The sequence below is a fragment of the Tamandua tetradactyla genome, chromosome 5 (genome assembly GCF_023851605.1).
Source record: "Tamandua tetradactyla isolate mTamTet1 chromosome 5, mTamTet1.pri, whole genome shotgun sequence".
Lineage (NCBI taxonomy): Eukaryota > Metazoa > Chordata > Mammalia > Pilosa > Myrmecophagidae > Tamandua > Tamandua tetradactyla.
The window spans coordinates 92205111-92223298 of NC_135331.1; the positions used below are offsets into that span (position 1 = coordinate 92205111).

The 18188-nt window shown below is 35.9% G+C and overlaps 1 protein-coding gene across 8 annotated transcripts in view; it reads right to left on the reverse strand.

Moving 5' to 3' along the window:
* FKBP5 (FKBP prolyl isomerase 5) overlaps positions 1–18188 on the reverse strand; it is a 172064-nt gene that overhangs the window by 77246 nt on the left and 76630 nt on the right. For 6 of the 8 annotated variants that reach the window (XM_077161580.1, XM_077161582.1, XM_077161585.1 and 3 more), the window contains 2 exons: positions 14137–14262; positions 8981–9125 (listed from right to left, as the gene is read on the reverse strand). In XM_077161580.1, the coding sequence (XP_077017695.1) occupies positions 8981–9125; positions 14137–14241 (250 nt within the window). In that variant the 5' untranslated portion in view covers positions 14242–14262. Of the gene's footprint in view, positions 1–8980; positions 9126–14136; positions 14266–18188 lie in introns of all 8 variants that reach the window. The other 2 variants (XM_077161581.1, XM_077161583.1) reach the window with 1 other exon arrangement.

Below are 18188 nucleotides of genomic sequence, written 5' to 3' on the forward strand. Positions count from 1 at the left end.
AACTCAAGAGTATTTAAGGTTTTGCCCTACTTCTAGGAAGCTAAAAATTAAATTTACTATTTTTGCAGAACTATATTACCCTACATGATTGAAACAATATCTACAATGCCTATTATGTGTATCATTAATTATATTTTAAAGGTAAAGAATTCTCAGATCCTTCAGGAAACAGAATGGAAAATGTAGGCAATTTAAAGTGATAAAATACAAACTGGAGGTGCTAAGTTGATCAAAAGCTTAAGCATTTAAAGTGGGATTAAGTAAGACAGAAATCCCAGCATAATTGAATTTTGAAGACAGCCATTGTTTAAATTGAGAGAAAGTTGATGAGAGAACATTGTGACAAGGGGAACCCTAAGCAAAGCCATGTAAATTAGGATAGATATTTATAGTTGATGACTTCAGCTCAGTCTTCATTTAGAACTACTACTTTTCAAAATATCAATTGCACTTATTTTAGTTAAAAATTTAAATAAGTTCCCAGGGGTGTAAACCTCCCTGGCAACGTGGGACAGAATTCGTGGGATGAGCTGGGATTCAGCATCAAAGGATTGAGAAAACCTTCTCGATCAAAAAAGGGAAGAGAGAAATGAGACAAAATAAAGTGCCAGTGGCTGAGAGATTTCAAACAGAGTCAAGTGGTTATCTTGGAGGTTCTTACACATTATATATAGATATCCCTTTCTAGTATAAGGTGTATTAGAATGGCTAGAAGGGGAAGTGCCTGAAACTGCAGAGCTGTGTTCCAGTAGCCATGTTTCTTGAAGATGAATGTATAATGATATAGCTTTCACAATATGACCGTGATTGTGAAAATCTTGTGTCTGATGCTCCTTTTATCTATGATATTGACAGATGAGTAAAAAATATGGATTAAAAATAAATAAATAGGGGGAACAAACATTAAAACAAATTGAGTAGATTGAAATACTACTGAACAATGAAAGGGAGTGGTAAGGGGTATAGAAAAAAATAGGGGAAACAAAGGTTGAAATATACTGAGTAGATGGAAATACTAGTGGTCAATGAGAAGGAAAGGTAAGGGGTATGGCATGTATAAGTTTTTTCCTTTCTTTTGCTGGAGAGATGCAAGTGTTCAAAAAAATGATCATGGTGATGAATACACAAATATGTGATGGTATTGTGAGCCACTGATTGTACACCATATATAGAATGTTCATATGTCAAGAATGTTTGTGTGCTTGTCATTTACAAAAAATATATTAAAAAAAAAAGCTGATGATCAGGGTGTAAAAAAAAAAGAATTATACACCACAACCATGTGGGGTTTATACTGAGAATGCAAGAATGGGTCACCACAAGAAAATCAATTAATGTAATACAGCATATTAACAAATCAAAAGGGAGGGGGAAAAGTTTAAATAAGTACTGCATGCATATTATTTAAAATATACACAAAAACGTATTAAGTGAGAGTTAAAAAAATCATCCATCCCCTCCTTGTAAGAGAAAACCACTGTTATGTCCCTTGTGTTCCTTTCAGTGTGTGCTGGAACTTTTTTTCCTTTAATTTAAAACAGAAATGGCAATAATCTATACATTCCATTCTGAACAGCTTTTTCATTTAATATATATACCTTGATCACCTTTCCTTATCTGACTAAATGTCCTACACAAATGTTCTCCCTCAAATCCTTCTATGGATCATGCAGTGTAGAGTGGCTAGAAGGGACCTACATCTGTATGTACATATATTTTTAAAAACAAAGTGTGGTGAGCACTAAGAATAGAAATAGGAAGCAGAGAGGAGCAAATGAATAAATCTGTTTTAGGGTGGGGATGGGGACAGTCAGCAAAAGCTAATGCATAGACCATATCTACGCTACACCTTAGAAACTAGAAACACCTGGCTGTCAACTAAACCCACAGGAACCACAGAATAAATAGATCATGCCTACGCCTTTGCTTTTCTTCTCATTTGGGAACATTAAAGGTTCTCTTTCACCCAGCTTCAGATACTGAATGTAGAACACTGAGCTACACTGCCATGAACACAGGTATGTTTCTAAAATCAGCAACCATGAAACTTGTGCTGGTCTGAATCTGTGGTGGACTCCAGAAAAGCCAGGCCCTTTAATCCTCATTCAATATTGCTGGGTGGGAGCATTTTGATTGTTTCCATGAAGATGTGACCCAACCAATTATAGGTGGTAACTTTTGATTAGATGATTTCCATGGAGGTGTGTCTCCACCCATTGAGATGGAGTTGCTTACTGGAATCTTTTAAAAGAGGAAACATTTTGGAGAGAGTCCCTTTTGGTAGAGCCACGTGAAAACCAACAGATGTCGCCATGTTCACCATATGCCCTTCCAGCTGAGAGAGAAAAATGGTGAACATTGTCGGCCTTCTTGAACCAAGGTATCTTTCCCCGGATGCCTTAGATTGGACATTTCTATAGATTTGTTTTAATTGGGACATTTTCTTGGCCTTAGAACTATAATCTAGCAACTTATTAAATTCCCCTTTTTAAAAATCATTCCATTTCTGGCATATTGCATTCTGGTAGCTAGCAAACTAGAACAGAACTCTTCTTAAAAAGCATTTTTCCCTGATTTTAAAAAGTAATCCATACTCATTATGAAACACCTGAAAAGTATAGAAAAGCACACAGATAACAGTAAAAAAAAAAAAAGGGAAAAAACCTCCCAAATCCCACATGTATACTTTATTTGCTTGCTCTGTTTGGGGATCATATAAATTAGGTACCATATTTTATTTGGTTACATAGCCTTCTCTTTATATTTAACTTTATATGAGTAATTTTTCCTGTTAATAAATAACATTTGAAAACATGAATTTTAATAACTATGTACTAGTTCATCTTATGAATACCATAATTTCATCATTCCCTATTAACAACCATTTAAGTTGTATCTTTTTTTTTACTATTATAAAGTTTCAATGAACAACTTAACATCTGAATCTTTACGTGAGTTTCTTTGTACAGTATAAGTCTCTTACCTGACAGAATCGGTACTATGGTTGTTAGGTTAATAAAAAAAATTGCTTTAAGTGAGGAATCATAAAAAATTATTTATTCCTCAAATAATTTTTAAAATTAAAACATACAAAGCATATTAATTCACTAAGTTTGTGTTAGAAAGCCTTGTCTTTGAGTGTGGCTCCTGATAAGTTCCATCTTTATAATATAAATCAATCATACTCATGATTTGTCATTTGCAATTTACAATGTGGATTTCTTTAAAGTAGAGCAAAAGCCAGGAGATATTTTTTAAGCATTCAGCATACAGAATCCTTCTGGTAAAAGTACATGCTGAATGGCCTACCTCATCTACATTTTATCCACTCCTAATTTAATAGCTTTTTCACAAATGCTCTTAGCAATTCACCTTAAGTTTTTCCTAAACATTCAACCTAGCTTTTATAGAAATAATTTCTCTTTCTTGTTACATTCATTTCAGTGTTTTACATAATATCTAATGAAATTATTTAATTATAAAATGTTTGGCAGTTTTACAGATTTCAACCTGCAAAAATCTGAGTAAAGAGAAAGCAGGCCTGACATATGGAAACTACTAAGACATAGCTGGGCCACATGGTATTTTAAGTTGGCCTGGAGCTCACAGCAAGGTCATGTTATTCTCCTGTTGGACATAATCTCACAAAACATAAACATCAGACAAATACTCTGAGACCATGAAAAAGTGAGACAAAACAAGAACTTCAAAATTTTGCCTCAGTACAGACAAAAATAAGGTCACTATGTACCTTAGAATATACCACATATCCCCCTCAACTGGCAATTATGAGTGACTGATGCTTCTCAAGCACTGATAGCTTTAATCTCACTCTTGTCCACCCTCTTCCTACATATGATCTATTAAAATATCCAAACATAGAATCAGCCCATATTCTGACAGCATCCAATCCAAAGCAAAATAACGCTTCCTTAAACTCCTCAAAATCATTTAACAAACCTAAACCCTATACTAAATCCTTTCTAACAATCTCTTATTGAGGTGCTCCACGGTTCCCCATGGTATGCATTCTCCCTGCTACAGTAAGTAACAACCCAGTGTGTTCAACTACAGATATGATCCTGGCAGTCCCCAGCTGGAGGTCACTGACAAGTCCCCACTGTATAGGTGGAAGCGAGCGTGGGAACACACTGCAGAGAGGCATCATGTAGCATGCTTACCAACAGAATGGAGAGCATCAGTTAGTCTGGAGTTGATTAAGCAAACCTCTACCCTATTTCCTTAGGCTAAATTCCTAGAAGTTAAAGTACTGGGTTAAAAAGCTTAACATTTTAAAGATTCTTGATCTTTAGGATATTTGATCTGTAGGATGCCAGGTTGTAGGAATAATCCATCAAGAATATATAAATGCAGTTCATTCTTACAGCTGATCTGGACTTCAATTTTACTAGCTTGAAGATAATTTATCAATTTCAGGAGTCCTATTCCATTTGTAACAATATTGGAAATATATACATATGTTTATACAAAGGTGTAATGTTCTATTCCTAAGTTTAAATGTTCCTAACTGTGGGAAATTGAAAAAGTTTGAAAGCACACAAATCCCACTATAAAAGAAATGTACTATACTTTCATCTTCCATTTGCAGAGCATATTTTTTTTCTGATTTAAAAAAATCATATATAGCATACTTAAAATATAACATTTAGTTTAATCACCGAATTCATTTATACTAAAGGCTACACTGCCTACTTTCGAACATTCTGATTATATAACCCTTAAACGTATGTTTGCATTAGAAATATGGACATATTTAAAATACTAGGACAAAAGCTGTATAGTATTATACAGAAAAGTACTAATTTTCAAAATGGAGTAGAAAAGGAAAGGAAAGAAATATTTTAATAGTGAAAGGTTTTTCTTTCAAAATATAGAAAGTAAACACTTAAATATACGGTTAATCACTAAGCTTCAGATAATTAAAAATGCATCTGATCCATCTCTGCTTTACTTTCATTAAAGGGTTTCCAGCACATAGCACCAACTTCTGATCAATTTTTAACTATATGTATATATTGCTGATATTCTGTATTGAAAAAAAAAAAGAAAAGAAAATCATGACACTGATAATACTGGCATTGTCTTTTTAATACTAAAGCAAATTATTTTTTCTTGCAGAATCTGACTCTTAAAAGTTTTATATGGTCTTATTTTTAAATGGGTTATAAAAGGGCTCTGAAAATCATCCACTCCCTACACCAAAAGTATCTGATCATGAATTAAAGAAATAAATTTATATTTTAGGATTCTTTCAAGGATTATTCTTTAAGGATTCATTCATATCTCTTTATATTCTTTTTTTTTCCATTTCCCTATTTAACTACTAACAGAAATGATCATAGATAATCTATATCCACCATGGTTTATGATTTTAAAAACAGGGAAGGAAAAAAGAACATGGTAGTATTATCTGGCCTGAAACAATTTACATGATCTACTCTGCTAGGCTAAACGGTTAGATATTTGAAGGCAGGGATAATGTCTTGATTATCCTTTATTTCCCAAAGAACTATACCACCACAATACTGTACACAATAAAATAATGCAGTCACACTGTAAATATATAATTCAAATGGCGTTAGAAATATGCTTAGCTTCTCCCATTCTACTCGCAAGCCTGGCCTTGGCCTAAATCAGCTTCTCTCTGATCTCTTCTTTGCTATGGAGATTGAAAACATTTTCCTCTTTTGCAAAGACTCTGCTAAAACTACAGTACTTTCTTAAACTTTGCTACCTTTCTGGTTCAAATTTTTGGGGGAGCATTAGAAAACAAAATATTTTGGCTTAAGAGCCTTCCATGGAGCCTGAAGCATGCATCAACATGACAATATCATGCTGAGTGAAATAAGTCAGACACAAAAGGACAAATACTGTGCAATCTCACTAATGAACTAATTATAATATGTAAACTCACAGTCATAAAATCTAGAATATAGGTTACCAGGAGATAAAATGAACCTAGAGAATGGGAAGCGGTTGCTTAATATGTGTAGAATTTTAACTAGGTTGAAATTAAACCTTTGGAAATGGATAGAGGTGATGTTAGCACATTCTTGTGAGTGTAATTAATAGTGCTGAATTGTAAGTGAATGTAGTTGAAAAGGGTAGTTTAGATAGAAGCACTGACCAATAGAATCAGTCGAGAGGGCGGGGATAGTCCACCAAATCTATGGTCAATTAATCTTAGACAAGGCCCCCAAATCCACTAAACTGGGACAGAACAGTCTTCTATTCTATTCTAATGGGCATGGGAGAACTGGATATCAATAGCCAAAAGAATGAAAGAGGACCCCTATCTCACACCCTATACAAATATCAATTGAAAATCGATCAAAGACCTAAATATAAGAGACAGTACCATAAAACTCCTAGAAAGAAATCTAGGGAAACACCTTCAAAACCTAGTAATAGGAGGGAGCTTCTTAAACTGTACACCCAAAGCATAAGCAATGAAAGAAAAAAATAGATAAATGGGAACTCCTTAAAATCAAAAGCTTCTGTGCATCAAAGGACATTGTCAAGGTGAAGAGGCAGCCAACTCAATGGGAAAAAATATTTGGAAACCACGCATCAGATAAAGGTTTGATATACTGTGTTCACAATGAAATTATAAGAACAACCCAATTATAAAATTATAAAATGGGGACAATGTGTTGTACAAAATACACCAGAAATAAAAGAACAATTATGCTATGGGTTCTTTGAGAAAATAAGAGATTGTAATCTCGTATAGCAGCCACACTTAGTCTGAAATTTTAAGTGTGTTTCTAGATTCTGGGCACTGAGTTGTATGTGTATAAGCTGGTATCCCCTGGAACTTTAAGTACCTCTGTGACACCCAAGACTCAGAACTGGAGTCCTGGCTCTGAGAGTCAGCACTGCCACATACAATAACAGCTACACACCAAGCTTCTAGAGATAAAAACAAAGCCAATCTGGCTGGGACTAGGGTAAATCAGAATACAACGTATTCTGACAAGACAGTCTATGTACTTTAGAGCTTCACCTACTATATGAAACCAAAGGCAGAAAGGTTTACTGTAACTAGAACCTAAATTTTCTGTAACACACAATCTAAACCAACTTGACTAGATAGCTCATTTAAACAACTTAAACACATGGCACCCAAAAAGGGAACAAGGCCTTGTAATGTGTAACAATGTAATACCGAGACATCCCAGACTATGGTGGGCCAATAATTAAAAAGTACTGCTACGCGCAACTTGGAAAACCCCAATCAAAACCATTCCAGTCAATCCTCAAGAACACCTAGGGCAATATCGAAGATTCCACAAGAGTTCCATGCACTAGAGTAACTTTCCAGAAACCTATGACCTCCAGATGGGTCCCTGGTCCAGTTAAGTCCTGAAACCTAGTCCAGCCTCTCCAGAACATCAGACAGTTCCATCTCCCTACCCCATATTAGTAACAGACCCTTCTTTCAAGCCTCCTATATTCTGAAACAGCTAGAAGGAAAAATATGAGAGGATCATATGATACAGCCCATGACAAACTCTGGGATCTGTCCTGTAACCACTTGTCGAAAAGTGCTTTGAAAACTATTGCTTCTTTATTTCTTTGCTTTGTATATATGTTATAATATACAATAAAAAAAGTTTAGAATGATTTCTAAATGTTGTGTTAATTTTTTTTCTTTAATTAATTAAAAAAAAAAGTTTAAAAAAATGTAGTTAAGAAAACCCAAAGATGGAAAGCATTGTCTCTTCATTCTAATTTCTGTAATATATTCCATAGTGGTAATAATCAGTTCTCTTAGATTAATATAGTTTTTGTCTTTCAAGCTTTCCTGGTGCTAAGAGATATGGTGAAGTATTGTTTCAAAAACAACAATAATAAACACGAGCTTACTATGTGTTAGGCTGAGTGCTAAACAATGGTGTGCATTATCTTATTTAATTCTCAACATAATACTAGATACTATTATTGTCCCCATTTTACAGATAAGGAAACTAAGGCTTTAAACAGAGTTTAAAGAAGGTGCAGAAAGAACAAGTGACACACACACAGACTGTGTAGGTATAGCTCAAAATTTTAATCAGAATGTGTATCTCAAGGGTTTGGATTTTTAAAAACTAGTAATTTTTACTGCTTTATCAAAGGCATTCTTAAGTGAAACTTTTTTTTTTGGTAAACAGTGAATGAGTGGCAGTAAAGAATACCATAACTACTGGTATAGTTTGGCACTATACCAGTGTTTTGGTACTGCACCAAAACAGTACACTGTTTTGATTTGTACTATCAGTATTAATCACTATAATTTTTGTACCATCAGTTAAATGTTGCAATGGTCAGATTCATGTGTCAACTTGGCCAAATGGTGGCATCTGTTTATCTGGTTGGGCAAGTGCTGGCCTGTCTGCTGCTAATGAGGACAGTTCACAGAATTAAATCATGATCACATCAGCTGCATCCACAGCTGATTCCATTTGTAATCAGCTAAGAGGAGTGTCTTCTGCAGTGAGTGATGTTTAATTTAATCATTGGAAGCCTTTTAAGGAGAATTCAGAGGGGATAGGCTCTCTTCCTGCTTCAGCTGGCGAGCCTCTCCTGTGGAGTTCGTCCAGACCCTCCATCAGAATTGTCAGCTTCACAGCCTGCCGCGCAGATTTTGGACTCTACGTTCCCACGATTATGTGAGACACTTTTATAAATTTCATATTTACAAATATTTCCCGTTGATTCGATTTCTCTAGAGAACCCTAACTAAAAACTGTCAACACAGTAAAAAGACAAATAACATCTTAGTATTATTATGAAAATAATTTTAACATAAAGACCCCAAAAAGGATCTCAGACACCCCCAGGAGTACAGAATCCATACTTTGAGAAATGCTGCTCTCAAATATCTTTACTTTTGGTAAACATAGGATCACTGCTCCTATATAATGCAAATAGTAATAAATCTAAGTGAAACAGAACTCAAAAAATACCTTCTTACCTTTGCCAAGACCAAAGACAAATGGTTCATTCCTATCATAGCTGGAATCAAATTTCTTTCCATTCAACAACTTTCCATTGTAGTGGACATAAACTTTGTCTCCAATCATTGGTGTTTCCTCGCTATGCCCCACTCTTTTGACAAGCTAGAAAATACAAACATCAATAAAAAAGGAGATGCAAATTTTTACATCTAAGCAGAGAATAAAAAGGTCAGACAGCCCATTCCATATGATTTAGGCATATTTTCAGGTAAACTACTATCTGTCCTTTCTAAAAGCTTCCTTCACAATTCTCTTGATATCCCTGTTAGAAAACTGTTCCTTGCTAACCTGAATTATTTATTCCCTCAAAAGAATTTCATTAAGACCTGCTTCACTGGTTTAATATCCCATTCTCTGACACTAAAATTTCTCAAAACACACACCTGAGAACTGGTTAAACTGGCTAAGAACAAAAAAGATTGGTAGACTTTTAAAGATATTAAAAAAGTAGTCTAAAGCAAAGTTTCAAATGTGACCTTTTTTCCTAATTTTTTTATTGTGAAATATAACATATATACAAAAAAAACCCAATTTTCAAAGTACACTTAAACGATGTATTTTGTTTTGGTTACAGAACAATTTAAGCAGTTCATTATGGGTTACCTTTCCAATATTTCAGATTTTTCCTTCTAGCTATTCCAAAACACTGGAGGCTAAAGAAAATATCAATACAGTGGTTCAGCAGTCATATTCATTTGTTAAACACTGTTTCTCTGCTATAACTCCTTTTTTTCCTTTGATCTTTCTCCCAATCTATAGGGATCTTTGTTTTTGTTTTGTTCTTTCTTTATTTATTTTTTATTATCAAACCAAAACAACATACAAACATGAACATTCTTAACATACAAATATTCCATGCATGGTATACAATCAATGGGTCACAATATCATCACATGGTAGTATATTCATCACCATGATCATTTTTTTAGAACATTTGCATAACTCCGGAAAAAGAAATAAAAAGAAAAAAAAAAACAACTCATATATACCATATCCCTTACCCCTCCCTCTCATTGACCACTAGGTATTTCTATCTACTCAATATGTTTTAACCTTTGTTCCCCCTGTTTTTTTTCTATACCCCTGTTCTAGTTTGCTAGCTGCTGGAATGCAATATACCAGAAACGGAATGGCTTTTAAAAAGGGGGATTTAATGAGTTGCTAGTTTACAGTTCTAAGTCCGAGAAAATGTCCCAATTAAAACAAGTCTATAGAACTGTCCAATCAAAGGCATCCAGGGAAAGACACCCTGGTTCAAGAAGGCCGATGAAGTTCAGGGTTTCTCTCTCAAGTGAGATGGCACATGGCAAACACAGTCAGGGCTTCTCTCTCAGCTGGAAGGGCACACGGCAAATACGGCGTCATCTGCTAGCTTTCTCTCCTGGCTTCCTATTTCATGAAGCTCCCCGGGAGGCATCTTCCTTCTTCATCTCCAAAGGTCACTTGCTGGTGGACTCTCTGCTTCGTGGTGCGGCAGCATTCTCTGCTCTCTCTGAGTCTCTCTCCAAAATATTTCCTCTTTTATAGGACTTCAGAAACTAATCAAGACCCACTCAAATGGGTGGAGACATGTCATCCCCTAACCCGGTTTAACAACCATTCTTAACTAAATCACATCAACCAGGGAGATGATCTCATTACAGTTTCAAATATACAGTACTGAATAGAGATTATTCTACCTTTATGAAATGGGATTTATATTAAAACATGGCTTTTCTTAGGAGGCATGCTTCCTTTCAAACCAGCACAACCCCTTACCACTCCCTTTCATCGTTCACTAGTATTTCAATCTACTCATATTATTTTAACATTTGTTCCCCCATTTATTTATTTTTAATCCCTATTTTTTATTCATCTGTCAATATCATAGGTAAAAGGAACATCAGACACAAGGTTTTCACAATCACAGTCACAGTGCAAAAGCCATGTCATTGTACATTCATTTTCAAGAAACATGGCTACTGGAACACAGTTCTACAGTTTCAGGCACTTTTCTCTAGCCTCTCCATTATACCTTAAACTAAAAAGGGGATATCTATATATAATGCGTAAGAATAACCCCCAGGATAACCTCTCGATTCTGTTTGAAATCTCTCAACCACTGATGCTTTATTTTGTCTCATTTCTGTAGACTTCCCCCTTTTGGTCAAGAAGGTTTTCTCAATCCCTTGCTGCTGAGTCCCAGCTTATTCTAGGATTTCTGTCCCACGTTGCCAAGGAAGTTTACACCCCTGGGAGTTATGTCCCACGTAGAGAGGGGGAGGGCAGTGAGTTCGCTTGTCATTTTGGCTGAGAGAGAGAGAGAGAGGGGCCACATCTGAGACACAAAAGAGGTTCTTTGGGGGTGACACTTAGGACTAGTTTTAAGTAGGCTTAGTCTATCTTTTGTGGGGACAAGTTTCATATGAACAAACCCCAAGACTGAGGGATTGGCCTATTGTTTGGTTGTCCCCACTGCTTGTGAGAATATCAGGAATTCTCCAAATGGGGAAACTGAATTTTCCCCCTTTCTCGCCATTCCCCCAGATGGATTCTGCAAGTACTTCTTTATTCACTGTTCAAATCAGCCTGGGATTCATTGGGGCATCACTCTGGACAAACTTCAAAATTTCATGCCCTATTCAAGGTTCCATGTACTTATGGTGTTCAATTAAACTGTCCATTCTATAGGGATCTTTAGGCAATGCCCATTCTGACTTTTTCATGCTGAGAACAGGTATTGGCACTAAAGGGTAGCGAGGTATAATTAGTTGATAATCTTTTGGAGAGACTGGCCCCTCTGGGTTTTACGATTTATACCTCTGGAGGTTATAAATTTTAGTATATGGAACTTTTATAGAGTCTCAGAGCCCTAAGTGTTCTTAAGAGTTAACAGAAGAGATATTGGTTGGAGTTTGGGAAACCATGGTAGTTAGCAACATTTAGCTGAAGCTTATATAAAATTAGGCCTCCAAAATAGCCTCTTGACTCTCCCTCAACCTCTGCTGAGAGCAATTTGCAGACTTTCCATGGTCTCTAGAAGCATCCTGTAGTTTGGGATAATTCACATAAGTACAATTTGTTAAGAAGCCCTCTGCAAGATATCCTGATATAAGTCTATAGCCATCAGTCTATAGTTGTAAGTCTCCAAACTTTGGCTTGGCACATAGCAAACATAAAAAGATAAGAACGTTCAGAAGATATCCAGGCATAGAAAAAAGGCTCTCACTTGCATGTGTAATAACGTTTTGGAGGAGCAACACTGAAATACTGGACCTTAATATGTCTAAAACCATTTAACCTCTTCAGCTTCAGTTTATTCACTTATAAAATGGAAAAATCAAGAGCTGTTCTGATTGTCTCATATTACCTTTGTGAGACAAATAAAATACATATGGAAATAATTAACTACATATATACATATACACATACATACACACACACACACACACAGACAAACACATACAGAATTTTAGTAAGGAAGAAAGTTAATTAAAAGGAAGATATAGGGAGGTGCAATGGTGGCTCAGTGGCAAGAATTCTTGCCTGTCGAGCTGGAGACCCAGGTTCAATTCCCGGAGCCTGCCCACACACACAAAAAAATTAAGATATGTTCTCTGATGGAATCTTAAAAAAAAAAATCTTAACCACGTAGAAACATTACTTGTATATAAAAACAAATCCTTTTTGAAGTTTGTATATTTTTTAAAAAGGCTTTAAAATTGTCATTAGCTAGTTTTACTATACTTAAATGTTATTTTAAAATAGGAACCCATTTGTATACTCTTAGAGGGAGACATAGCCTTCTGGAGTCACACATCAATTGGACATCAACCTCAGATAGGCATTTACTAAGACACATGATATTGGGCAAGTAACTCTACCTAACCGGACCTCAGTTTCCCCTTTTATAATGTGGGGTTAAAAATAAAGCTGAGAATGTGGCCTTAGTCTCTCTAAGCCCAACTCTGCAAGTGAGATCATTGCCCTCCCCCCGACGTGGGACATGACATCCAGTGGTGTAAGTCTCCCTGGCGACATGGTAGAAGACTCCCGGGGATGAATCCAGACCTGGCACCGTGGGATCGACAATTCCATCCTGACCAAAAGGGGGGAAAGAAGCGTATTTAAGAAAGTATTAGTGGCAGAGAGTTAAAAGTTGAGAGGCTACTCTGGAGGGTGCTCTTATGCAAGCTTCAGTTGGACTTGCCACCCATCATAACCTGCCAAACCCCAATAGGACTATTCCAACCAATTCTAAAGAACACCTAGGGCAATATACAAGATTTCATAAGGGTTCCGTGCACTAGAGTAACTTTCCAGAAACCCACAAACCTCCAGATGGGTTTCCCTGGCCCATTTAAGTCCTGAAACATAGAGGGCCCAGCCTCTTCAGAATATCAGATAGTTAGTTCCATCTCCCTACCCCATATTAGTGACAGACCCTTCCAGTATGAAAAATTTAGAATTGTCATAGCCCAAACATCCCTAAAGAGAGGAATAGAAAGATCAAAGGTGATAGTGGAGTTATACAAAGAAGATAAGATTTAAGAAATGAATATGAATGCTGAATCATTAAATTGATATCTTTTAATCTCCAGTATCTTACAGCAGCTAGAAGTAAAAACCTAAAATTATGGAACTGTAACCCATGTCAAACTCTGAAATGTTCTTCAACTAATTGTGGTGCTGTGCTTTGAAATTTACTGCTTTTGTGTAAATATGTTATTTTTCACAAAAAAAAAGAAGAAAAGTCGATTGTGGTGATAAAAATATTTAAGCCCTCTAGCTTCCTATATTCTGGAGCAGCTAGAAGGAAAAATCTGAGAGGACTGTATGGTAGCCCATAACAAAGTCTGGGATCTGTCCCATAACTACTTATTGAAGAGTGCTTTGAAAATTATTGTCTCTTTATTTCTTTGCTTTGTATATATATTATACTGTACAGTAAAAAAGTTACAAAAAAAAAAGCTGAGAGTTATGAAGATGAAATGAGAATCTACTCTTGGTATTTGGCACTAATATAGTTAATACTAAACCTTATCTACCCTCTCCCGACCAGGAAAAAAAAAGTTTAAAACAATCTTTCCAGGCTGCAATTTTCCCCACATGCCATTCATCCCTGTAGCCTCACCTTTAATACTCCTCTGTCATTTTTAGGGGTAATATCCTCTCCCCGTTCAGCAACAGCTCTTGCTGGGTTTCCTCCACTGTTCTTAGCACCTTCATCAGTAGTCATTGTCTTTTATAAGTAGAAAACCTGCTGAGAAGAAACATTTTAATTAGGAAAAATATCACTTCCTAAGTGCTCCAGGGAACTGAGCTTTTACCCAACCTAAGATTTATTTGGGGGCAATAAGGTTAGACACTGAAAGCAAAAACAAAAACAAAAACATTTGCTAAGAGCATGTACTGATGTCATCAGTTATGTAAATAAAACATCACCCAATGCTTCAATTTCTCATCTGGCTTCAGTCCCAAATTAGAGAGCAGTAAAAATCAGGATTGGCAATGATTATATTCCTGAAAACGATTACACAGTGAAAAATAGTCTTCTCTGAAAATATCCTTTTCCTACAGCCACATTCTTCACAGATCTTATACCAGGTGACTTGACAAAAGAAATGACAATGTATTATAGTGGTAAATAGAACAGGTTTTGGAATCTGACAGACTTGAATGTTAGCTCCAGCAATATCTGTTTGACCTCTGCAAAGTTACTTAATCTCTTTGAGCCTCAGTTTCTCACCTGTAAAATGGACAGATATTGTTCACAGGGTTACTGTGAGGCATTAACAAGATGATGTATGTGAAGAAATTAGCACAGACTCACACTTTTAAAATGTAAGGATTTACTATCATTATTATTGGTCTTCTACAGAGATACATTTTTCATTTCCTGGTCAAAATATCTACTAAATGAGGTTATTTCCCTAGCATGGCATTGAAGGCTTTTCACAACCTGATCCTAACCTAATTCTAGCTTCCACTACTTTCTTTTACCTTTTTCTCGTACAGCTATAGCCCCTTTAACATTAAGCCCTGTGCTCTATCTCCATGCCTTTGGTCACTCTTTTTCTTTCCAAACGTTCTTCCCTCTTAGATGCTATTTCCATCATGATACCATCATGAAACCAACCGTGACCCTATATCTGGATGTTGTCTTCCCCCTTTCTTTACTTTCTTAGCACTTCTCTCAATTTGTGTTCTTTTACTTATAAGTAGAAATAGACACACCTTATATCCTATCCTTTGTTGGATTTAAAGGATCTTTGAGAGCAAGGGCCATGCTCTGTTCATATTTAGATTTCCTAGAAGGCCTCTACTTTTCTAACTAGAAAGAAAAGAACAAGGAATTTGGTATTAAAAAAAACTTGGGGATTCTTTCTCTGCTCTTCACAAGCTGTTTTATGTTGGCTACTTTAGCAAAAAAAAAAAAAGCCAAAGATTTTTTTTCTCTGTGTAATTGGGATGAAAATAAAATAATATCTGCTTTCACAGAGCGATTTTATGGATTAAATGGCATAATGATACATATTTTTTAAAAGTACACTGTTCAAATGTTACCTCAGTGTTATTGGCAGCGAGCCACTAACAGGCACTTTTTCACGCAAGGTAAACAAATGTTACCAATAATCTAAACAAAATACACCTCAGTTTTGACTTCCATGGTTAATTTTATTCTATTCTCCTATTTGGACATGTAAAGCCAAGAATTAATCATTTCTAAAACTATTCCACATATTCCTTAAATTCACCTGCTGGGCCCTCTTATCTACAAGTTATTTTGCATTAGTGAAAAATGTCTTATTGACGCAACTGATAATTAGACAACTAAAACATATATGGACTATTGCAGTGTTTTAACTCACTTCCAATTGATCTCATTTCACTTATATAAACAAAGACACAAAACAAACTTTGCTGTGCCCAGAAATCTTTCAAGAGAACACCAAAAAACAGGAAGCTAAGCTTCTTTGCTTTATATTCTAGGACAGTTTATACTAGACAAAAAAAAAAAAAAAAAAAAAAAAACCAAATGCTTGCCTCAGGATAAGCAAAAGGCCAGAACAAATTGTTCTCAAACAACAACAACAAAAATTAAGTACCTAGCTGTTTGTGGTACTGGGCTAGATCATCAGAAAAATTGTAAGAATATGGTTGGTTCTCAGCTTCCTGTAATTCAACGCTTATAACAGACTTCTCTGATGCACAGAAACACATAGAAGGCACTTCACCAACAGAGGGAAAAGAGTTTTTAACTTTTTTGGGGATCACGGCTCATTTGTATTTCTAAAAAAAATGTAGTACACAAAAAATTTCCAGAGCCTTCACAGATACACTGACATTCATCAATAGATCCCCAGGGAAATCCTAATTTAAAGCATTGAACAAATTAAAACCACAGTGTGAAAGTTTATCAGAGAACAGGGTAACCGCATATTTTCAAAGCACCATTCTACAGTTTACTTATTATTAAAGAAGAAAAAAGGACCTTTTCCAATAAAGCAATCTGACCTTAGGTGTCAAGTATGTGTGTGGGGGGGATTAAATCATGTCTCCCACAAAAAGCACGCTCAGGTCCCAAATCCTGGTCTTCGGGTGTGAATCCATTTGTAAATACGACCTTTGGTGATGTTGTTAAGGAATGCCCAAACTTGAATGATGGTGGGCCTTAATCCAATATGTTTGTGTTCTTTACAAGCAAAAATAATTGGAGGGGGTGCATGGATTGTTCAGGGGTAAAATTCTCACCTGCTATGCAAGACACCCAGGTTCAATTCTTGGTGCATGCTCTTACCAAAACAAACAAACAAACAAAACCAAAAAATTCAACAAACGGTGCTCACATGGAAAAAGAATGAAATGTGATCCTGTCATACAGTATACAAAAAAAAAGTAATTGGGACATGGAAGCAAAAAGCCACAGGAGGAGCCAGAAGCTGGCAGTCAAAAGAACTGGGAAGAGCAAGAAGATGCTGTCATTGTGCATTGCCCTGCGGCAGAAAACCCAGGAACTCCAAAGACTGCCAGCAGCCAGCACCAGAACAACAGTCTTTGCAAAGAAAGCATCACCTTGCTGACGCCTTGATTTAAATGCTTGTTGTTTAAAAAAATCCACTGCATGGTATATATTTTAGCAGTTGAAAAACTCAAGACAAGTGATGTGCATCATAACCAAACTGTGGTCATCACCAATAATGAGACAAACTGATACAATCGTGCCTCCTAATGTGATTTAATAAGGAACATGCAACATCACTTATGTGGTAATTTCCATTTGAAAATAATCAAGAAGAAAAGGCAATCAGATTGTGGAATATTACATAAGACAACTGGCCCAGACTCCTCAAAAAGTTAACGTCATAAAAGAAAAGAGGGGGGGGGCTGTTCTTGATTAACAGAGGCTAAAGAGAAATGATAATCAAATGCAATGTACAATTTTTGGCTGGATCCTGAACTAGGGAGACAAAATTTATAAAGGATATTTTCAGCAGAAATGGAAATATTTGGAAAAACACACTGTATAACAGAATAATATCACTGTATCATGTTAGCTTTCTGGAGTATGAAATGGTATAGTGGTTTCATTCATGTAGCATGATATCCTTGTTCTTAGGAGACATATACTGAAGAATTTAGGGATGACATGCCATGATGTCTGCATTTATTTTCAAAGAGGAGAGAGAGGGAGCACACGCAGCCTAAGTATACACCATTATGTACAAATGTTGCAGAAAATAAAAAATAAAAAATAAAGCATTGAGCAAGCATGACCTCGACACATCTAAAGGCAATGCCTTTCTCTTGACTGCTCATCATTTGTGGTTCAGATAAATTTTATTCACGAAAATACTGTCAATCAAGAAAACTATTTCTTTTGGTTTTGACATTGCTGCTTTGGGAACAATGATTTGCTTAAATTCAAATAAACTGGGGACCTTTAGAAGTTGGCCTGCTAGGTTTATAGTCCCATTTGATAAAGGAACTTGCTCTTTCTTTTTTGGTTCTGACACTGCGAGAGATGCAAGTCATCTTAGTAATCTCGGGAGATGACTGTCATCAGTAGTATGGAGTCCATATGAAGACGGCAGCATGAGTAATAAAACACAATGATCAAAACAAACTTTTTTGAACCTTCAAACAGCTAAGTCCAGAGCAGTAAAGAAATAAACGGAATTTTCC